General features: G+C 38.4%; 2 protein-coding genes across 2 annotated transcripts; both read left to right on the plus strand.

The window, feature by feature from the left end:
• The first annotated feature begins 861 nt into the window (after positions 1-861).
• On the plus strand, positions 862-13165 carry LOC127350646 (glutathione hydrolase-like YwrD proenzyme). Its single transcript, XM_051377465.1, has 12 exons — positions 862-1618; positions 2486-2639; positions 2733-2886; positions 3977-4183; positions 6107-6259; positions 6332-6419; positions 7454-7625; positions 9341-9497; positions 10236-10418; positions 10681-10765; positions 11120-11215; positions 12235-13165. Exons 1-12 carry the CDS (start codon positions 1519-1521, stop codon positions 12378-12380), a joined length of 1695 nt encoding a protein of 564 aa, XP_051233425.1. The 5' UTR covers positions 862-1518; the 3' UTR covers positions 12381-13165.
• A 2421-nt stretch (positions 13166-15586) lies between these two features.
• tm4sf18 (transmembrane 4 L six family member 18) lies at positions 15587-22312 on the plus strand. The gene is made up of 4 exons (XM_051377056.1): positions 15587-15981; positions 19521-19589; positions 20334-20476; positions 20887-22312. The coding sequence occupies exons 1-4, from the start codon at positions 15802-15804 to the stop codon at positions 21083-21085; spliced, it is 591 nt and encodes a 196-aa protein (XP_051233016.1). The 5' UTR covers positions 15587-15801; the 3' UTR covers positions 21086-22312.
• Positions 22313-23411: the final 1099 nt, after the last annotated feature.

A 23411-nucleotide genomic window follows, 5' to 3' on the forward strand; every position in this document is an offset into this window, starting at 1 on the left:
TCACTGCTTCACTTTTACTGCAACCAGTTATAACATGGCAGGAGCACACACACAAACACACATGCACACACTTGTGACTGCATGCAAACACACACACACACACACAGAGCCATTAATGCAGGATTACATATGCCTGTGTGTGCACACCAATGAAGACACTGGTTAATGTTCTACCATGTGTTTTGTGTACATGGAGACAGAAGAGGAAGTGACAGACAGTTGGTCGATAGGCCCTCATGGCTGATCTGCACCTACCACTGGTTTAGTGAGTTATACTTCCACATTAGGACTGTCTAATGTGCAGTTCAGCTCTGGGTGAATTAAAATATATAATGTTTCATCATGTGTTAAAGCCTAACAGATGTGAGAAGTCTGAGAGTGGAAAATAATGATTGTGGGTAATGTCTTCATTTATCAGATTAATAAAAAACAACCTGACCATAAATGTGTCTTTTAATAGATGTATGTCCTGTAAGCTTGTGTAAATATTGATTAAAAAAATCAAAGAATCTGTCATAAAATCATTCATTTTTAAAAGTAATTTTATTTGCTCTTTGTGTGGCAAAAAAGTTAAACACATACACCCAAATGAGTCATTAATCTGTCGATCCATTTCTCTATACTGTCTGGGAGGAGATTCTTTATTAGTAAGTCCAACGTAAACAGCTTCTACTGCCTTTTCCTTTGTATGTTATGTTTTGCTTGTTTTTGTGCCTCTTTTATGAATACATTAAATCTAATTTGAACTATATCTATAAGTATAGGCTATCTCAACTGGGGGGCGAACTAGAACTTTAAAAAAAAAGAAAGAAAGAAAACTAAAAGTTTGTGTGAGTTAACTTTTTGTACTTAACTTATTTCTCCTAAGATAAGATAAAATAGACTTTATTGATACACCACTGGGGAAATTCACTTGTTTCAGCAGCTCCAGTTACAGCACAACGCATTAGATAAGAAAATCTACATTACAGACAAATAAATATAAATATAAAAATACAGATGTGACTGATGTGGAGCGGTGCACACGTCACAGCAGGAGATGTAGACATAAATATAATTTCACAGGACAAAAAATAAACTTACAGAGGTTAATGGATTGTTTTATTCTATCTTTGAGTTTAGATTTAGGGACTGATGGTGGTTCTTTAAATGTTTGCCCCCATTAGAGCATCTTTAAGGTGTCATCTTGGTTCCAGATCCACATCTCTGACAGTGGTTGTGAATGAAAAATATAAACAATACAGTAGCTTATCCTTTCATTATCCTTTTGCATTATTTACAGCCTGATAATGGCCTAAAAATAAATTTTAAAAAACTAACAGAACAAGTCAAATGTAGGTTTAACATCAATTTCTCATCCATCGATGCGATCTGTCATCCGCTTCCGTCCGAGTTGAGCCTAACTCAATCGCTGCCCGAGCCGCCGATCAAAAGGGAAAAGTCCAATGCGGCTTAATGTTGCCCCGTTTTTATTTTCTGCCCTGTCGTTGCCACCAGTTGCTGAAAACTTAAAACGGGATGGATGCCGACCTGACTTTCTCCTCTCGTCGGTCTCCGGTGGTGTGTTTACACGGCTGTGCGGCGTCCAGCCAGCCGTTAGCTTCAAGCGTAGGACTGGGTGAGCGGAAAACTGTTGCCATGGAGATCTAAGAAAGTCCCGAGAAAGTTTCACGGTTTTCTTTGTTTCTTTCACTTAATAATGTTATTTATTTATTTATTTATTTATTACTCAACTCATAAAGCTAACTTAATGCTAAGGAACTAGTGACCAAACTATTACAGCAGCCACGAAGAGAAAACTGGAGGACCATAAACACATCACTGAGATTAGAGATAGAAATGGACACACACACACACACACACACCAAAAAAGTTTTTATTACTTTATTACTTATTATCTATTTTTCCTACTTAATTTTAAAGTCCTGGTGCAATTGGTGCATAAAATGTACAAATAAATATACAAATCACACAAAAATCACACAGGAAAATAAAGTACTTTCAAAATATAAATAAATAAAGATAGAGAGAAAACTGTGCAGAAGACGGGAGTGCATTAATGTAATACATACTGTATATACAGGGTGGGTATAAGAGTCAAGTCACACATGTAATCTGTATATACATATATTTTACACGTCTGTTTTCCATGCCAGTAAAGCCCATTTGAACTGAATTGAATTGAAATGGTGATTAAAGGAATTCAGTTGGAATATTGAACATTTGGAGCAGAGGCAAAAAGTTTCAAAATAAAACCAAAGGTCTTTGCACGGATAAATACCACTGGAACATTTTTATGAGAATCAGTTGTGGGATGAAAGGTGGGAAAAGCACATTTGTAAATCTAAGGAACAATAATAAGCTATGGAAAATGACTCCACATGTAAGGCACCCAAATGTGGCATAAATTCAGCCAAACCATACTTTGGCTACTGTGAGTTAATCACATTAAATCACACACATGTGAATATCTGTTTATCTCCAGACATCTTGAAGCGTGGTGGGAATGCGGCTGATGCTGCTGTCGCCATAGCAGCGGCACTGGCGGTAACAGAGCCGTGCAGCACCGGTCCTGGTGGAGACGCCTTCTGCTTGTTCTACAACGGAGACACTGGAGAGATCCGAGGACTTAACGGCAGGTGGAGACTCTTTCTGCCTCACTGGAGTTGTTGTTGTTGTCCTCAGACTACAGAATGATTAGCTGAGCCTCTCTCTGTGTCCTCGCTCCTCAGTGGTCGTTCACCAAAAGCTCAGACCCTGGACTTCCTGGAGGGTCGTGGTTACACTGCAGAGGCCCCTCCTCCGCCCTTTGATGCCTTGAATATCACAGTACCGGGGGCCCCTGCATGCTGGTGTGACGCCATACAGCTGTTTGGTAGTCACAAGGTTTGACTCTGTGTGTGTTTCGTGTGTATGTTTGTATGTGCTTAATGTCTAACATAATCATTTACATGGTGTAAACAACCCACAACATAAACACTGCAAACCGACACTGCCGGCACACCACAAACAAACCTGGAAGTAGGGCTCTTGACTCCTGTGCTTGTTCTAAACAGTGGCGTTGAAGGTGAATCAGGAGGATATAAACAAGGAGGGGACAAACTATCATTGGGCTCTGTGGATATTCAGCAGTAACTTTGCCATCTATGGTAGTCCTTTTATGGGTCTGTGAAGGTGTGGGCAGGAATTTAAAATATAGGGCACTGTGGCATTTATAAATGCAAAAAGTTTTAAAATCGTAAACAAATTTTAACCTATAAAAGCTAAAAGTGAGTCATTCAGTGTGAATCTGTGCTTTTAATGTCTCAGAGGCTTTACTGTTGGACATTTGTAATTGTTTAATTCCCAAATGTAAGGTAAAATTTGGTTAATGTGCTAATATCAGTACAGCTACAATTAAAGTTGGATTAGACTTGTTAAGTTATCTAAAGCATGAGCAGTTGCAGCTCCGGTGTCAGTCCCTCTAAATCAGAAAAAAGTTTCTTTCCTCACTCACATTCCTCAACAAGCATTTAACAGTTATACAGGGGGAAATCAGCAAAAGTAGTTAGTCACAAAAACTAGAATCAGCTGATCTGAATGGAGCAAACTCAGTAGAAATGTTTTGATGACAGTATTACTCCTGTTTTCTCTGTTTAAAATACTATTACTACACTATTTCACAAAAACTCAAATATAAATAAAGGAACAATAAATGTTCACTACTGTCAGAAAGTGTGCAAAATGTAATTAACGATTAACTAAAGTAGAAGTGAGGAGTGAATATTATATCATATTTTGGCACATTCATCCATCTCCAGAAGTATAATTTCATTCACACAGATTGATTACAAAACAAAAAAGTCTGGAAACCCCTCAGAGGAAAATATAAAGCAGTTTCCACATATTTCATCTTAAAACAATGACTCACACTTCCTGCTTAGTGAGGTTTCCCTGTGAAGTAATAAGCATGGGTTTCCTCTCCCCATTTCCCCAGCTGTCCTTGCAGGAGGTGCTGAGTGGGGCGGCGGAGCTCGCAGAGGTGGGGTTTCCTGTTGCTGAGGTAACAGCTCACCACTGGGCGAACTGGGTGGCTGCTCTGAGAGACGCTGGGAAGGAACTAGGTGGAGACCTGCTAATTGATGGTCGTGCACCCAAATGTGGACAAGTATTCAGAAACCCTGCCCTGGCCCGGACACTGAAGGTAAATCTGTAAAACTAAAACACACACACACACACACAAAACGAACGTTCATAGGTTGTGTGAGGAGCACTGGGTCAGTTTTGTCTGAACTGGTGCTGTTTAGACAAAAAGGAAACAGAACAATGTAGGACCCCAGAGAAACCACTGTGCTGGTTCCATGTCCTCCCAGAGGTTGTTTGCTTTTTCTAAACTTGACATAGCCTTCTATATGGGAAGACCTTGGATGAACCCAGGGGCATAGTGGGTAAATAACCCTGAGCCCATTAGTTTGTTGGACTCAGTATGGAAGGAAAACAAGGTAGACAGAGGGAGGGAGGGATATAGATAGTGCAGGGGTGGGCAAAGACAATTAAATAGGAGAAATGAAGGTAGAGAAGGAGGTATACGTTGAAAAAGAGGGAATGGGGAGAAGTAGGAGGTGGATGTGGTAAAAACAAATAAATGTATTGTAAGAATTAGATATGAAAAAGTAAAAAAAAAAACTGAAGAAAACAATCTATATCCACAATATAACAGAAATAAATCAAACTGAATCATGCTGGTTTTCACAGCACGTGTGTGTGTGTGTGTGTGCGTCACAAGGTCAGTCAGCCTGTATACCTGACCATCAAAATAGAGTTTGGTTACAGTTTATTCAGATCTCATAGTTGTAAAAGTAGCAAAACATCTCCAGACCACTTCTGCGGCACAAATCCTCTTCTCTGTAATATTAGAGTGTACCAAAAAGAACAAATAAAAGTGTTTTTTATGGACTTTTTTTTACACATTTCCCTACCATAAAAAAACTTTCCACCATAAGAAGCCATTTTTTAACCACAGGACTTTAGGGTCTGATGTTTAACAGCATGGCTCTAGGGACATTGGTCCAGGTTGATATATCTATTGGATGGATTACCACAACATTTTGTTATGTTAAATGAATTGTCACCATCAGCAGGTTGAATCTTTAATTTCTTTTTTTTCGTGCTTGTGTTTAGTGCTGACTTGCCAAACTAAGATGGTGAACGTGGTAAACATTAAACCTTCTTAGCATCAGCGTGTTAACGTTGTTGCTGTGAGCATATCAGGATGTTGACGTCAGCAAGTAATTAACAAATTAACATGAATATTGAGAAAATGTGTACCTATCTTTTTATTTTTTGCTTGCTTCTGAGTTTAAAGAATCATAGCAAAAAAAATAATATTTTTACGTTTTTATCAAAGTGCTTTGCAATATTTTTTCATACATAATTTAAACGTTGTGATACAGCTCTTCACTTTAATCATTTTAAGTCAGGTGGCACATTTTTGTGTGGGTGGGTGTTTGTAGACAATGTGATATTCATAAAACCACACTCATTCTGTAGTTTCCTGTCAGTGAGACTGCACTAGAGGCAGCTGACCCCACCGTGTGTGTGTGTGTGTGTGTGTGTGTGTGTGTGTCTGCCTCTGTGTCACCATTAAAGCATGCATTGATTGACTCTCTTCTGTATTACTACATCAAACACTCAGTCTTTAGTAATTCAATAATGCAGGAACACTGCCAAGTACACACACACACACACACACACACACACACACACACACACACACACACTGAAATAGCAGAAACAATAGCAGTGACCTCAACCTCATTGATGGATGGTTTCCATGGCATCATAACGGTCATTCTTCAGCGATGACGGTGTGTGTAACTTCCGTGTGGTGAAAAATCACACATTCAAACACACCATCTTGTTCATTTGATAACATTGATTGGACTGGTATTCATACACAATAATGGACACATCACCCGCATATCTTTCAAACTTGACACATGTGTGGCATTAGAACATATAAAACATCATATTTTTAACGTCTTTCTGGAGTTAAAACACGTAGATGGACGGCAGGATGCAAAGAGAACAAACTGATTGATTGATTGATGGACTGATGTATCGACAGGAGCTGGGCGAGCGTGGCAAACCAGCTTTCTACCAGGGCAGAGTGGCCCAAGCCATCGTCGATGTCATCAACCGAAATGGAGGAGTTGTGACTCTTGATGACCTCAGCAGCCATGACAGTGAGGTCATCACCCCCATAAGCACAGAATACAAGGTGCGGTCAGGGACCATATCTGTATTTTTAATATAATGGTCTGCAGAGGGAATGACTCCATTGTGTGTTCAGGGTGTGCGTCTGTGGGAGCCTCCTCCTAACAGTCAGGGATTGGCTGCCCTGCTGCTACTCAACATCCTGGAGAACTTCCCGCTCAAAGGTATTCACTGGAATGCCGATACCGCATATGCAGCGACGTATATATATAGATAATACTACTACTACTACTACTAATAATAATACTAATGATAATAAAGTTTATTTAGTGTAGCACCTTCATCAAGTGCTTCACAAGAGAAAACATATTAAAAATAAAACCAGATAAACAGTAAAGATTTTAGATATAGACAAAGACCAATAAGAAAAAATGGGTCTTCAGCTGCTTTTTAAAATTATTATTAAAATTACGCTATTAGTCTGGTGATGTGGATGAGTCAAAATGTCTTTGAAAAAATAAGGCTCATATTTTGAAAGACTATTTCAGAAAGTGGTTGCAGTGAATACTGTTCACAGTCTGTGGATTATATAAAGCTGTTGAGGTTTTCAGATGCAATTTTATAACCTTTTGACCACCACAAGCAAAATTCCTTTCACCCTCATTCTGTTTGGGTGGCAGCAGACATTTTGGCTACTATGGTAAGTGTGTAGTTGTGAAGTGACCACTGACATTTTGAGTCATCATGGTAGGAAAAGCACAGATGTTACTACAAACATGAATTACGGCTCATGAAGTATCCTCCGTGAGCCATGACAGTGTGACAGTGAGTCAGCGTGCGCAATACTAAGACACTGAAACTGTACCTGTGCTTTTTCTACTGCAACATGTGAAAAAAGGCCAATTGAGTCAGACAACTCTCATTATTGTTGATATAATGGCAAATATAATTGACTTCTCCATCAGAAACAAGGACAGCTCTGGAATTTTGACTCAGAACAACTACCCAGTGACAGTTGACTCACTCTCTGCACATACACGTCATGAATCAATAGACGTCTCACCCCTGTCTGATTCATCTTTGACAAAGACACCTCACAATTTAATAAGTGTTAGTACAGTAGTACTAGTACAACTGACTGAAAACTGATCTCGGGGTTGAGTGTACAGTATGTATCACGTCATCATAATGTTTTTATATTTATTTATGTGTGTGTGTGTGTGTGTGTGTGTGTGTGTGTGTGTGTGTGTGTGCGTAGCTGTGGGTCACAACAGCTCTGACTACATCCATGTACTGGTGGAGGCTGTGCGCTTGGCAGTAACAGACGCTCTGCGTTACCTGGGCGACCCAGACCATGTGACCATCCCTCTGGAAACCTTACTGGACAAGAGTTACAGCAACCAGCGAGCGCAGCGCATCAGCATGGACAGGTGTGTGTGTGTGTGTGTGTGTGTGTGTGTGTGTGTGTGTGTGTGTGTGTGTGTGTGTGTGTGTGTGTGTGTGTGTGTGTTCGTACCAGTGTGTACCAGTCGTGTTCTGTTGATTTTAGATAAGACTGTAGACTTTTACTTCCCCCCGACCTTAACATCCCATCCCTTAATGCTACGGTCCCTCCTCCACTGCTCTGTCTGATGTGTGTGTGTGTGTGTGTGTGTGTGTGTGGGTACATGTATGGGTGTATTTTTTTGGCAACTATGTGTATTTACTGGTTAGTACTGTAGACTTTGAACTTTAGCTCTTTATCAGCTGTAAGACAAATAGGCAAACAGACTATAAAAGTATAAAACAACATAATGATAGTGTGTACACATGTATTTTATGTGGTACTAAATCCTGCTGTTGTTGCTGTTTTGTTATATTCTTATATTTTATTATTTATTGTTTATATTGAAATGTATGAAGTCGTGGCACTGCACTGTCCATTCAGGGCCACCTAACTCAACCTTAATGATTCAACCATCACTTAAATTAAATGTGAACTGGGACTTAGTGTCTCTTAGCAACCAACACCTATAATAAAACACAGGTAAGAAAATTGTTGTCTTATTAAAAGTGTCGTCACAGTCATTATGTTTACATGCACATGATAATAATAAACCAGGTAACTGGGAAAAATCTGAGGAACTACCATAACCTGGTTACAATAAAACCTGTTTACATGCAATATTTGTCAGCCAACACCCAAGGATATTTTTAAACCAAGGCTGGCATCTGGTTTATTAGTGATATATGACGCTACGGCCTGAAGAGCTTCTGACAGTGCTGTGAGAGGACAGTGCAAGATTATCGAAGTGACTGTTAGTGCTTCCAATGCGCAAAGTTTGCAGTTGGGGCCTTGTGCTTCTACTTAAAACCTTTATTTTCTTATATTTGATACAAATATTATATTTATAAAGTAGTAGTTACCAGCTTTGCTTCATTTTTTATATGTCAGTGCATTTCAAAATTCAAAGGAATACTTAGGAATATAGGAAAATAGGAATACTCATTTTTGTTGTACTTGGAAAAGGAAAAACTATATATGCTAATGTGCTCATTTGTTTTTTGGGGTGAGGGTTAGATGGTAAGCTTGATATAACTCTTGTGTGCTAAAATATGTAGCATGTAGGTAAACAGGTAGCCTGGCTCTGTTCAAAAGTCCACCTACCAGTACCTCTGAATTACTAATTAACATGTAATATCTTGTTTATTTAAATTTGTACACAAACCAAAGTGTAAAAAAGATAAGTTGTGGTTTTGCAGTTTCCCTGTGCTTCCAGTTTTTATGTCAAGATAAGCTAACTGGCTGTTGGCCATAACGTTATATTTACCATACAGACTAGTGGTATTGATCTTCTTATCGAAACATAAAGCGTATTTCCTCAAAATGACGAACTATTGACCTGAAGATATCCAAGCTTATGAGTTTTATTTTTCAAACAGATCCAAAATGTGCCAAGAAAAGTGGTTTAAGTCACTGAAACCCTTGTATGTATTTTATCTTGTCTATTATTTACTTGCTGTTGTTTGTTTGTTCTTTGGCCACACGGGTTTATCCTCCTTTCCAGATATGATACATTTTAATAACCTCAAAGAAAAAACAGCAACAACAATAATGGTTTGTGGTTTGTGCATGTTTTTAATGATTGTTTGTATATATTTGTAGGGCCATGGAAGAAGTGGAGCCTGGCCTGACGACGGGAAGCGACACGGTCTATTTCTGCGTGATCGACAGTCAGGGCAACGCCTGCTCGTTTGTCAACAGCACCTATATGGGCTTTGGAAGTGGGCTGGTCCCTAAGGATTGTGGATTCTCACTACAGGTCTGAGCGGTCAGAGAGAAAGTGCATGTTTGTGTGCGTGTGAGGTAGTGATAAGTATGTAAAGCTGACATACTGTGGATGGCAACACCAATGGATAGAAGAAAAATAATTACAGTAGAGTAGTCGTTTACTGGATGAGCAGTGTAAGTGTGGGAATATCTGATGACAAACTGAGTGCAGTCTCTGTAGTGTGTAGAATAGAATATGTAAAACAGCAAGCAGTAACGAAGGCGTGAAGTTGTACATTTTCCTATTTTATGATCGTGTTTTGCATGGCGATGTTACATTACAGAGACATGAATGTATAGTTTGCCTGTGCTTGTGTGTAACTATGTAAATATATATTTGGTGCTAATAGGGCTGCACAATTAATTGAAATGTTATTATATTAAAGGAAAAACCTGAATGAATGAGTGGAGAAAAATGATAAATGCTTTCATACAGGACACGAAGAGTCATTGAATGGCTTGATGAGAATGAAAATGATGTGAAGCAATTGAACACCTGTGGGGAATGGAGGGAGTTCCAGAGTCTAGTGTGGCTTTTTCCTCTAAATTGTCCTATACCTATACATGCTGTAGCAACATGATCGTATGCATTGGCCTTCATTTCCACTGCAAAAGTAGAGTTTCCAGACTGCTTTCACAAAAAAACATGAATGAGGAGACTGAAAGGGTAAATTTCTGGTATCATTATGTTGTATTTTATGAAATCTCTTATGAATTTTCCCTCTCACAGAATCGTGGTGCCAGCTTTTCACTGCGTCGTAATCACGTTAACTGTGTTGCTGGGGGGAAGCGGCCATATCACACCATAATACCTGCACTTCTCACAGACACCGCAGCCAAATCACAAAAACCCCGACTCCTCGCTGCACTGGGGGTGATGGGGGCTTTTATGCAACCGCAAGGACATGTCCAGGTACTGTGTGATCAAGACTAGACTGAGTATGAAGTACAAAAAACTTCATGTCCCTTTTATTTTATGTATTTATTATTTTATTTATTTTATCTCTCTTTTGTTTTTTAACATTAACTTTTGATTTATCTGTTCGTAAATAAGATGCTGTTGGTTATTTTATGGAAGAACAGAATGGCTGAAACATACCCGGCTTTAAATATGGTTCAGTTTCATGAGTGCAATGTGTTACTGAATCATTAACTAATGTTGCTCTTGTGTTTAGGTGTTGCTGAACATGTTGGAGTTTGGGATGAATCCTCAACAAGCTCTGGACGCACCAAGAGTTTATGTACAGTATGACCACAAAAGTATGCCCAGCCCTCACCAACACACAGACACACAGATTCTGTATAGTCACATACAGAAAGCAATGTGTTAGTATAAACATTATTTACATTCAAACATCCATCAAATATTTATGCTTTAATTAAATCCCAAAGTTCTCATTTGTGTAGCTCTGTACCTCCTCATATGGTAGGATGGTGGTCGGATGAATTCCACTCTCTCTACTGTTATATGACATTGTAAACTGTAACTTAATTTGTATACAAGATGAAAATTATGGGAATTTTGTGAAAGAGGACAGTGTGTATGTGTCAGACTTATGTCCTATGCTCATGTAAAGGAATTAAAATCATATTCTTATTAAACACTCTGTCTAGCTGATCAGTGGTTGGTTAATCTGGAGGAGGGGGTCGACCAGGAGGTAGCCGAGGAGCTGAGAAGACGGGGTCACAAAGTCAACTGGCCTATCACAGGTATATTTTTATGTAATTACTGTTTGCAGTGGATGCATTGTATTTATTTACAGGATAAGTACGATGTATAGACCATTCTCTCATTCATTCATTCATTCATTCATAAAATATAAACATAAAACCAACAAAAAGAGCCAACAAGATCTCTCTGAAACTGCCGTGTTTCATGCTTTTCATTTGTTTCACTGATCACATAATAAATAAGTGGTACATGTAGCCTACTCAAAAGTTAATGTTTTACATTATATTGATGTATATTAACAGCCATAAACAAATGTCAGTGGAATAACGCCGTAGTTCCCATAAACAATGTGGCTTCCTGTTGCAAACAGGATGTTTTTATTTGTTCCTCTTCCCTACCCTGGCATCATTCTGGGTGAGTTAGTGTCGGTCACTGGCTTTTCTGAAGAGTTCGAACGTTTGAACTTTTTCCTTTGTTCATTCTGGAAGACCAGTCCGGCACACCCTTCATGTTTACATCATGTACTACTGGGCTGTACACAAAAGAAGAAGCTTATACTTGTCAATGCTCTTGGTAATTTTATCTCAAAATGAATGCTGCAATGAGATATAGATGGACGACATGTTGCACCTGAATGCTGAATTCCTGGAATTAATTCATGTTAATAATATTATTTCTCGGTTTCAGTTATAGAAAACTACAAAGTAAAACTAACTTGTTTTCAATCTAACCAGAGAAGCCATTGTGAGCTTTTATATGCATGTTTCGACCTGTGTGTGGACTTGAAGGAACCAGATGTCTAACTGCTCATCACTGCGTGTATCTTCCTTATTGCCTAACTGCCATGTTCATCCCCTCAGATACACAGTTCATAACTATTGTTAGGCACAAACTGGACACCAGTCTGTTAGCACCATCAAACCAGAAACTTTCATCTCATGATCTTAACATGCCAATGACACATCTTGGATTATGGTGCATAATAGTGGTGAAAGATGGGACTGTTTAATGGGCTTAAGTTATTTTTTTTAAATGATCTTTTCATTCAAACACACAGGCCACAAGAGGTCTCAGTTTGGGCGGGGACAGATCATCACAGTCGGGGATTGGTGGAACCCGTCTGTCAATCAAGCTGATCATCCATCGGGAGTGCTGTGGGCAGGATCAGACCCCAGAGGGGACGGATGTGCTCAGGGATACTAGACATACATCTCCTCTCCTCTTCTCTGTAGATAATTTGACCACAAAAGCAAATTCCTTCATATGGGATTTAGTGCAGAAGTACTATAAATATTTGTTTTTTTACAGGTAAAAACAACTCTATAACAGTCACAGCACAGCGTCATAGCAACACATTGCCCCTTCATAAAGATGTTCCTATTGTATGTTTACAGTTCACACACACTTTTACTGTATGAAATATGTGATACACAAGCAGCAGAACGTTGAATCCCTTTATAAAGCCAAAACTGCAAATGTTTGAATTTAAACTGTACACCTTATGTCCCTCCACATCCGCTTGATTTCAAGCTACTTTTTTAAGTGTGCTATTTTGTTTGTACAACAACAAATAGGAAAACAAATCTTGTGTACCACTACATTACATACCAAAGATGCCCTTCCTCAAATCTTTGGGTTGAGATAATTATTGGTTTCAGTCACTTTAATTAGTTTCTGTTTATCTGGGGTTTGTTAGAAGCGACAACAATATCATTAAATACTGTATATATACCCTACTTCCTCAATAAATGATAATTGCTTCTTTATTCTGGTCGATATTTTACAAAACAAATTGAGTTCAGATATTTTAGGAATGTAAATCAGTGTTATATCTCCATTCAAGTATATTTTCTGCTGTTGTTGGAAACAAAGAGATTTAAGGAATCAAGGAAACAGTCTGTATATCAAATTATCTCTGAAATATGCTGGATGCTATTCGTGATTTTCTACATTTTTATGAATGACAAATAAATGTAATTTATTTTCAAGTGATGCTTCTCATAGTTCTCTGTTCATGGGCTCATAATCCTCAACAGATTCTTCTTTACCTGATGAAGAGCTGATTTATGCTCCAAATATTGGTTCCCACTCGACAGGTGTTTTGATGACCACATGGCCTTCTCCACTGGCACAACTCTTAGGACATATGATCATGATATGGTATGGCAGGGACATGTAGTATAATTTTGGCTCAAGCAAAGAAGGGGCACTCACCCAACCTACAATTAATTGTTCAGATGTTTAACCCAGTTCAGTCACATTAGACCAATGGTTTCTTCCAGAAAGGAAAATCAGGAAGGATGCAATTTAATGGCATCCACGCAAATTTCCAGTTGCCTATGTACAAAAACACAGACTGATCAAAACTGCACAGAGACACTGATATGTATGGCAAACACTCCCAGCTGTGCCACCCCACCTGCCACCTGGCACCCAGACAGTTTAGTTTAGACCTCAAAATCACCAACCTGCAGAAGTGCCCCATTTTCCCTCATTATATTAATTGATTAATAATATTATTTTTTTATCCTAAAACAATTTACCTCAGCCAAGAGGGCACACTGTGCACGTGCCAGGTACATTGCATATGTTGCATCCATTGTATTGCATCTTTTCAAGCAGGCTGGATGAAGTGGGTGTTTTGCCATTGTGTATGTATATGAGCTGTATCTTGTAGTGAATTTTTAGCTGTCAGGAAACGCCCTGCTGCCCCTTAATGTACCACACAGACAAGATAAATACAGAGACAGACAGACCGGATAAATTACATGCAGCGGCTTGGGTTGTGTGAAAAAGGATGTTGAAGTTGGTAAACAGCTTGGAAACCACTTGCACCCTGGAGCAGGAAGCTCAAGCATGATTCTACTTCAACACAAATCTCTCAATGTAGAAACATGATGTTGGACTTTGTTCCATCGTTGATCCCCTTACAGCTCCAAACACCACCTGGTACCAACCGTTTACTCCTATAAAGAGCCATGTGTTCTGTCACCCAAACACACTCTGTTTTATGTAATCTGCCTTAATTAATTAACACTGGTTGAAACAGATTGTTGGTGCGGGTAGTTAGTGGCCAGTTCCAGCTTACAGCGCAGTTTATCTGGATGTGGTGCATTCCAGCTGGATTAGGAAGCAGCTCACAACATGCCGGGCCCCCGAAACACACATATGTCTTTCTGTCTTTCTGACACAGCAATATTAGGAATCATGTTGCGCCCTATTGCCCTACATAGATCTGCTGAACTGTTGTGTCATCCTGACCTAGAAAGATTATTGTTTATGGGCACTTTGGGAGCGCCTATCAAACATTTTGGATTGAATTGGTTCTTGTGAAACTGATCTACAGTGTTGCTATCTGGGGAACTATTGCCATTTTTTAAATTATATTTAAAAGATTGAAAAAAACTCTTAAATCTTTGGTCGTATATCCTTTTATCCAGTTTTAATACAGTGCAGCATATGTTATCTTCTAGTTTTTTTCTGAAAGGTTTACATTTTGGATGCTGTTTTCACTTAAACGCATTAACGTGCAGAAAGATTTATCAGCATCTAGGTAATACTTCAGCAATATTATTGCAAGTATTGGAAAGTAACTTGTAACATTTACTCAGGTATTGTACTTTAGTATAATTATAAGGCAGTTGTACTTATTTATTATTACGTATTTCCTTTTTCAGCTACTTCATACTGATACTCTACTCTAGTTCAGAGGGAAATATGTATTACTCCACTACATTTATCTGACAGCTATTTTTCTTCTAGTTAATTTCACAGATTTTAGATTTAGTATATAAAAACGATAAAAATCAGTTTATAAAATATGATGAATCACCTCAACTGCATCATTAATAAGAATCCAGTAATGTAACACTGCTTAGTGTTTCTGGTGAATAACAAGTACTTTTACTTTTGGTATTTTAAGGACATTTTGTTGCAAACTTGTTGCTTCTGTACTTCACTTGTACATTAATAGGGTATTTTTAAGATTTGGGATTGATACTGTGAAATTGTGATATACTATTTTTATTTTTTATTTTAAGTCTAGTAATAGTAATTGATAATAGCCCTGGTAGAGATAAACTATGTTTTGTACAGTATATAAATATACTATTGTGTAAAAACTAGTGTGAAAACATGATGTATTTAATTATTTTTATGTTGAGCTGTTGTAGTGACTCAGTCATTCTGAGGGAAATTAATTCTTTAGAGTGCTGTATGAGGCCCTGGATAAGAGGCTGTGGGAAACACACACTCTCACACACACACACACACTCACACACACTGACACAGACATTTTTTTTATTTTTCTGGCTGAGCTCTGTGTCACTGTTGGTCAGCCCCCCTTCCTGAGAGTGTGAGTGGGCTTCCTGGCGCAAGTTGTGTCATTGCAGAACTCCCTCTGTAAGGAAGGAGAATCTGTTCCACACTTACACACACACACACACACACACACACACACACACACACACACACACATATAAGCTCTCGTCATTTGTTTTGGTTTCCTGGCTCCCCAGCTGCTCTGACCCTTCCCTCCCCTCTTTCTCTCTTTCTCTGCTCTCCCTGGTCCATTTCAGTCCTCTGCTCTCCTCCCTGTGGTTGTGAGTGTGTTTTTGGGTGAGCGATGTGTTGTTCAGTGGGTTTTGCCAGGTCTCTGGGCCTGGCCCTGCTGCCTCTGGCCCTCTGCTGTATCCTGGCCAACCTGCTGCTGCTGTTTCCTATGGGAGAAATCACCTACATGCAGCAGGACCGCCTGGCCAGCTACATCTGGTACTTTGGTGGACTAGGAGGAGGGGGACTGATGGTGAGTCAAAAACTGCACTTCTGATCTAATTAGATAATGAAGCCATGTGGTTAGTCCTGTGTTATATTTCTAGATTTTGGTACAGTCAAAATATTCTGATAAAAGTATTTTTAAGATTTGGTCGATTTCTAAAGACAACAAGTTATTATGGTTATCCTCTCTTAAAAATCTCAATTTCTGTATCATGGAATAACTTTAACTTTACACAATCCAACACAATCAGTTTATTTTATATGTTTTTTTTTCATGCCAATCAATAAATTTAAAAAAATGTCTTTGTACAAGACACAATTTTAGACAAAATCCTGATTTATCATTCAAAATTTGAAACAAGTGTGAGCCTGGTGTAGAGACCAGGGGTTTGACAGAGATTTAAGTGTTATATTTACTCAAAGTTTAAAATCTGTATTTCTACATGTTACAGGTGTTGAAAATTCACAAAAATTTGAGAATACGGTTAAAATCTGTGACTTCAGAAGGTAAAGAGTCACATGGGCGTTGAATCGGACTAAAGCTTCTACATATATTTCATCATGTTATATAATATGGAATTTGTCTTATTCTATATAAAAGTATTCCATCTTTGACTTTGCTTATGACAAAATAAACTTTTGAAGAAGTTTTGGTAACAAGAGGGGCAATGTTTTTGTGGTAAACGTGGCAGCATCTTTCCAGCTAAATAATCTGATTGGATTATTTTGCCTGGCAGAGGAGGATAAAACAATGTGGATGTAGGTTTAACTGGGGTCACTGCTAACACGTGGGGGGAACTCAGAGAGAAATTAACTGAAACTAAAAGTTCTGAGATTCTCTTTTCATCTGGAACCAAAGCGAATAATTGTTTTTACCGCTGCATCTAAGACATTTTTTCTCATTCTAACTAAAATGAATGAGATCTTTGACCTTATTCGAGGCACATGACACTAACACTCTCCACTGAGAGTTACTTTTAAAGCAACATTTACTGGGTATCACCTCCCTTCCTCCCTTATTCAGTGGTAGACGCTGGTACATGTAGATACAGTGTGTGCTATTATGTAGACTGAAGCCCTTTTCCCCCTTGAGTTTGTGTTTATTATATACAGCTGATGCTAATTCAAATTTATTTATGCTTTTGGCTTACTTTTCTCATCCATTTGATTTACTGATATCTGTATGTAGGATACGCTTTTGACTCCTAAAAACATGATTTTAGACCAAAAAGATTATTAAATGTCACTTGTTTCCCCTTCAACACCATTCAGTCTGAGTGTGTTTGCAGTTGTTCATTGAGAACAATGGAGTGCTGTGTGAATTCACAGTTAATCCGTCTGCTCTACATGCTGCTGATCTGATGGGTTTATGCTCCGACTGAGCAGAAAGGAGCTGTTCTTTTAGTTTGGTTTTAAGGAGGAACAGAGGAGAGATTGTATTTCCCCAGACAAGATTAACCTTGTTGACCAGCAGAACACTTGTGTTGGATAAATAAAGCTTCGGTCTCTAAAATATTTAGATTTTATTTTGTAGTTTGTTTGCAGTCAGTGCAGCTGAGAGGAAAACACTGCTCAGGACATTTTAGCACATAACTGAAATAGATACCATAATCTACACAGACTCTGCAAAGGAAATGGTACATTAAAAAGTATTATACACAACCAAACATGTGTCCTTTTCCACTACAACTGTAGGTTAATAGTGTGTTTCTGACCATTTAAAAGAAGGCGTGTCTCAGCTGCTCATATTTGACTTTCTTGTAAAGAAGAAGGACAATTTAATCATTAATTTCTGCAGAAGTTTAACGTAAAGCTGTCAAAACAAGCTAAAAGTACAACAGGTTTTCAACATCTTAGTGTAAGTGTGTCATTGTTAGAAAACTTTATTTATAGAGGTTATGAAATGGGAGACCAAACATTTCAAAAGAACGCAGAACAATGGTCAGAGTTGAGTTATGAGAGAGAACGAAGTCAGAGCCTTGAAATGTTCCTGTCACATCCTCGAAATGACACTTCCTGCTGATGTTTCACAATAAAAGTGAGGGGATTGTGTCCCATGTGAACTATGGATGAAGACATGATGATACCTTTAAATCAGGGGCATTTAGAAATACAGGCCTTTAATAAGAGCCTGTCTCACATAATGGCCTGGATCTTACTTCAGCTGAGATAAATAAAAGGCCTTGCTCATTTTCCAGGAATACACAGAAGTTAATCTGTATTTGGATTAGTCTGTACTCGTCTATTGCATCTGCTAATAGGAGAAAGAGCTATTAGCAAGCAAGCACGTAGAACAACATGAGACTGTGATTTTCATCCATGTTTTTTTCTTTATGTTGTTTCCGTTCTTTGTGGCACACCAAAGAGTCAAAGAGCAAACTGAACCCCTCTGAGAGAAATCTATCTTTAGCTCCCTCCCTTCCTCTCCCTCACTCTTCCTCCCTCCTTTTTCCTCCTTTCCCTTCTCGCTGTGCACTTCCGTCTGTATTGTCAGTCTCTCACTCTGCTAAAAGATAGCGTTTTAAGGGGGACATCCAGGATGTGTACGTAACGATGCCTATGATCTTTGTGTACGTGTGTGTACGTGTGTGTACGTGTGTGTGTGTGTGTGTAAAACCTTGGGAACTTCCCTCCCTCTGTTAGGATCTAATTTAAAGTCCTTGATTGCTGGGAGAGAGACAACAGCACAGGAAGGAGGAGAGGAAAAGGGGAGGGAGAGATAGTAAAAGAGAGAGAACCCTGAAACAAACAGATATAGGACTGCCAGCAGTTATAGGCCCTCCACACAACTACACTGTACTTAAGCATTTGGCATACAGTACAGTATGTGGACACTTTTTCAGGACTTAAGGAGCAGATTAAATATGATTTATGATGGATATTTCTATCAATATGCCATGTCCTGACTTAAATATGGTCCCAAGAGCATGAATCCTAATGACCTTGGTGATCCCCAGCCTTTTTATGTAGCAAGTGTTAGTGAGAGCAAAGACAAAAGACACAATGTGACTGCTGAAGGTTGAGCCAAATCACACATGTCCTAAAATGTCCTAAAATGTCCGCCATATAGAGAATAAAGATAACAAGGCTTTTATACTGACAACACCCTCAGGCCAAAGTTTACATTTTGTGCCGGACTCGTGGTAAATCTCTAATAGCAAAGTTGTTTTTTCTGTTTTAATCCATCCAGCATTTGAGTCTAATGAGCTTTAAAGCTTCGTGTTGCTTGTGTCACTACAGGCTATAGGTTATTGGTGTTTTAGTTAGTATCCATATACTGATTTCAACAATAAATAAATACATTTGACATGATTTAACATGATTTGACTTGACAGTGACAGGTACAGGTGCTGGTATTACTTTGGAAGCATAATGCTCCCAGGAACTGCCAGCAAAGAGAAGCAGGATCAATAATCTTTCCTTATAGTAAAATATGATACATTTAACTTTAGCATTGTATATTTACTATTGTGATTTTATTATGATAAAAGTTTCAGTGTGTGGTCATTTCCTTAAAACAACAACAACAAAAAATGTCTTGAGCAATATTATTTTCTGTGCTTCCAGATGCTGATTCCAGCTGTGGTCTTCATCACTCTGGGGAAATGTAGCTGCTGCTGGAATGACAGCTTGATGGTAAGGGACCAAGCTATCAATAATACTCATAATCTAAAAGAGGAACCCTATGCTAAGCTAAGTTTGAATTAAAAAACTGATTTTATAGTCTAGCAAAGATCCAGGAGGGATGAAACTGATGCTAAGCAAATGTTTGGTATGAAAGTCCCATTTGGTGTTTAAGTTGGTTTAGGACAATGCTCAGTGCAGCCTTGATGATGTGTTTATATATTTCTGTTTGCTCCATACACACAATCAATATAAACTATATTTTAGTTTCAGTTCAAATCAAAATATAAGCCTCCCCTTATAGACCCTTATTGGGTCTTTCACCCCTTGTAAATCTTTACAGTGTTCCCATTTTCCTGTTGTGTGTTTTATTTTATTTTTTACTGGACTTTGAGAATAATACTGTACAGTTGTCATTAAGCCAGCTAACACTGTGTCCTTATGAGGTGGAATGCTAATGCTAATCCAGCTATGACAACTCAACAAGGGTCCCATTGTTAGTTCACACTCAACACAGTAAGCTTGGCTCACACCACTCAAGCCACATGCACAGCTGCAGTTGTTGATGTGTGTGTGTGTGTGTGTGTGTGTGTGTGTGTGTGTGTGTGTGTGTGTGTGTCTGTAGCAGCTGCCTTTTAATTTATATATGAAATGGATATATGAATCAGCTTGCATTTTTACAGATAGACAGTCACAAATCCAAACACGTGCACGTTCTTTTCTAAAATCACTTTGTGTGTCTGTGTTGTTCTCCAGATGTGCGGATCAGTGTTGGCAGCTGTGGTGGGCCTGGTGGGGTCTGGCTACTGTTTCGTCGTATCAGGATTCGCCTTGGTGCAGGGACCTCAGTGCTTCACCTCTTTCGGATGGTCTCACCCCTTTGCAGACCATGGGGGCAGGTAGGGAGATACTGCAATGTATGTGTGGTAGCATGGGGGTGTATAAACAAATGAGAAAGTGCAAATACAGTGTATGTGTCTTTTAGGGCTGCAACTAATGATCATTTTATTCTCAATTTTTAATTTTTTTATTAATGTATTAAGAATTTAGTCGATAAAATTTCAACAAATAATTAAAAAACATCTTACAATTGTTTGTTTTATCTAACCAACAGTCCAAAATGTGATTTAAAAAAAAAGGTGCTACATTAATATAATAATTATATTAGAACTAATCTAAATATTATGTGCCTCCATCTTGTTGATCAGGAAAGCTTGTCATGTATTATTGTTTACTTATGTCATTTAATTCATCAGTGTGTACTTACAGGTACTAGTGTCTCTACTAAACTCTCTCTTTGTGTTTCCAGGTATCTCCTACAACCAGAGAGTTGGTCGCAGTGTCTTCAGCCGGTTCATATCGTAGAGTGGAACGTGACTCTGCTGTGTGTGTTGCTGGGTCTGGCTGTGCTGGAGTTCATCATCTGTCTCTTGCAGCTGGGAAACGGTTTAGTCAACGCCGTCTGCCGACCCTGTTGCTATAAGCAGGAGTATAGTCTTAATGCTTAGACAAACACACACACACACACACCCACACGTGTATGTAGATGCATCTGCAGAGACACAAGAGCATGTGTACACATCAAAAAATGTACACACTCAACAAGTATGCACACACACAAGTCATTTATGGACACACACAAACGACTCATTGCCCGGCATTGTGTGTGTGTGTGTGTGTGTGTGTGTGTGTGTGTGTGTGTGTGTGTGTGTGTGTGTGTGTCTGTGAGTACAACACAACCTCTCTACTTACACACTTACATAATGTATACAGTATCATGGACACCTGACAGCCATGTAAGTGCAACCACTATATTTTCAAGCTTTTATTTTGCCCTGTTAAAGGGGCAAAAATGACTCTGCAGTCATTGAGGATGATGAGTTTTTTATTTTTATTTTTCAAAGACAACAGGTATTCAGTCCATAATAATATGGATGTGTGTGTGCGTGACCTGATTACTCACAAAGAGGATGCAACTTACTTTGTACTCGGTGAAAGGAGGTTAAGAAGACCAACATGTATAAATAATAAAGACAAAGAACCCTTGATATTAATAATAGTATTATTAGCCATACAGGATAGTAAGTTTCAGTGAAGTATTTGCCAGCAGTGTGTGAAAGAAAGAAAACTGCAACTTAAATGTGCCTTATTTGTTTTTTAATGTCAAGGTTCCTCACTTATTATTATTTGTGTACTTTGTATACCTTCATAAACTCAACAGCTACCCTACCATGTGTATTGTATAAACAAATAATACAACAGTTCAAATCATTGTCATTACACTAGTATGCTTAGTGGAACATGGCAGCCATGTATTGTTTGATAATGTTGGAAATTAAGTTCTTGTGGAAATCTCATTATTGATGGTGTCTTTGCAAGAAGAGATTTCCATTATTTTAGTCTGTCATCAGCATCTCGGCTGACATGATTATCTGATGCACCAGGAAGTGCCCATCTGTCCTTTTCCTGTGCTTCCATCATTTACACACTGTGTTGGATCACTAATTGATTACAACAACGCTTAAGTGTTGGATCATTTCAGGATTAGGAGCAGATTTGTGTGTCTATTTGTATATTTGTTGTCATTTTCAGAGCATTTTGTTGTAAATTGTTTTCTTTACATCTTTTGGATGCTAGATCAGTGTTAATGGACATTTTATATATATTTTAGTGACATATTTTTATAATGTTTGTTTGTTTTTGCTGCCTTGAATAAAAAAAAATAACTATTTCCAGTTTAAGTATCCCATGAGTTATTAAGTAGAAGCTTCAGGTTAAAATCTGTAGACCGGACCTTCACACTCCAATCACACTCGCCAAAATCCCCAAAGATGTTATATGGTGTTATTATGTAACACACAGCAGAGCTACAGTAGATGTGTGTCTGTGTGAGTGTGTGTATTTGTGCTTGACCCTTCTCCTGCAAGTCCTCCAAACAGTTCCTGTAAATGAAATGTTTACATCAACTTATCCAATATCCTCTTTGTAGTTCAACCTCATTGACCCCACTCACTCACTGAAGAGGACGGTCAGTGACACAAATCCAACATTAACTTATGTCTGACAGGTCAAAATGTTGGTTTGTGTACGTCTGTGTGTGCATACAGGCTGCTCCGTGTGTTGTAATCAATTCCCGGACCAAAGTTTCTGTCCTGGAGTTTCCAGAGTTGCCTGCTTTTAATCTACACTAGATTGAGCCAAATGTGACCAAGCCCATTGTGTAAATCTTAAAAAGTCCTTATAAGAGTGTGGCTGAGAGGAGAATATTGCAGCCTTCAAAAGAATGTCCTTTTCTGTCACATCATGAATTAAAAATGTTTTATAAACCTTAAAGCAATAATAAACTTCTTGAAATTGAATTAATTGTCTGAGGAGGTAGATGGGAGTAATTCAAGTTACAATAATTAAACTGCCTAACTTGGTTAAACTGATTAGTTCAACACAGTGAAATACACACATTTAAGCAAGGGAATCAGTGTCTCTTCCAGTATTGACAGGATCAAAAGTCAGAGTGTTTGAATCATTGCCTAAACATGACTATGTCAGATTTGTGGCTGCATTTCCATAGTCACAAAAAAAAGAAAAAGACAATGGCAGAGATCTTTTTAAAGAATATTCCAACCAAAAGAAGAAACTACATGAATTCTGATGTAAATGTAACTTAAATCAGATCTTTTAATGTTTGGACAATCAAAGTGAATGACGCTGGGTAAAACATTTTCTGTTCTTATGCAACTTTTGATCAAACAGAAAGGTTGCCTCAAACCTTATCTGTTGGTCAGTGACCCCCCCACTGCTTTCCCCAGCTGTCAGTCAGTTATAAAGACACGCAAA

Source organism: Dicentrarchus labrax, unplaced genomic scaffold (genome assembly GCF_905237075.1).
Source record: "Dicentrarchus labrax unplaced genomic scaffold, dlabrax2021, whole genome shotgun sequence".
Lineage (NCBI taxonomy): Eukaryota > Metazoa > Chordata > Actinopteri > Moronidae > Dicentrarchus > Dicentrarchus labrax.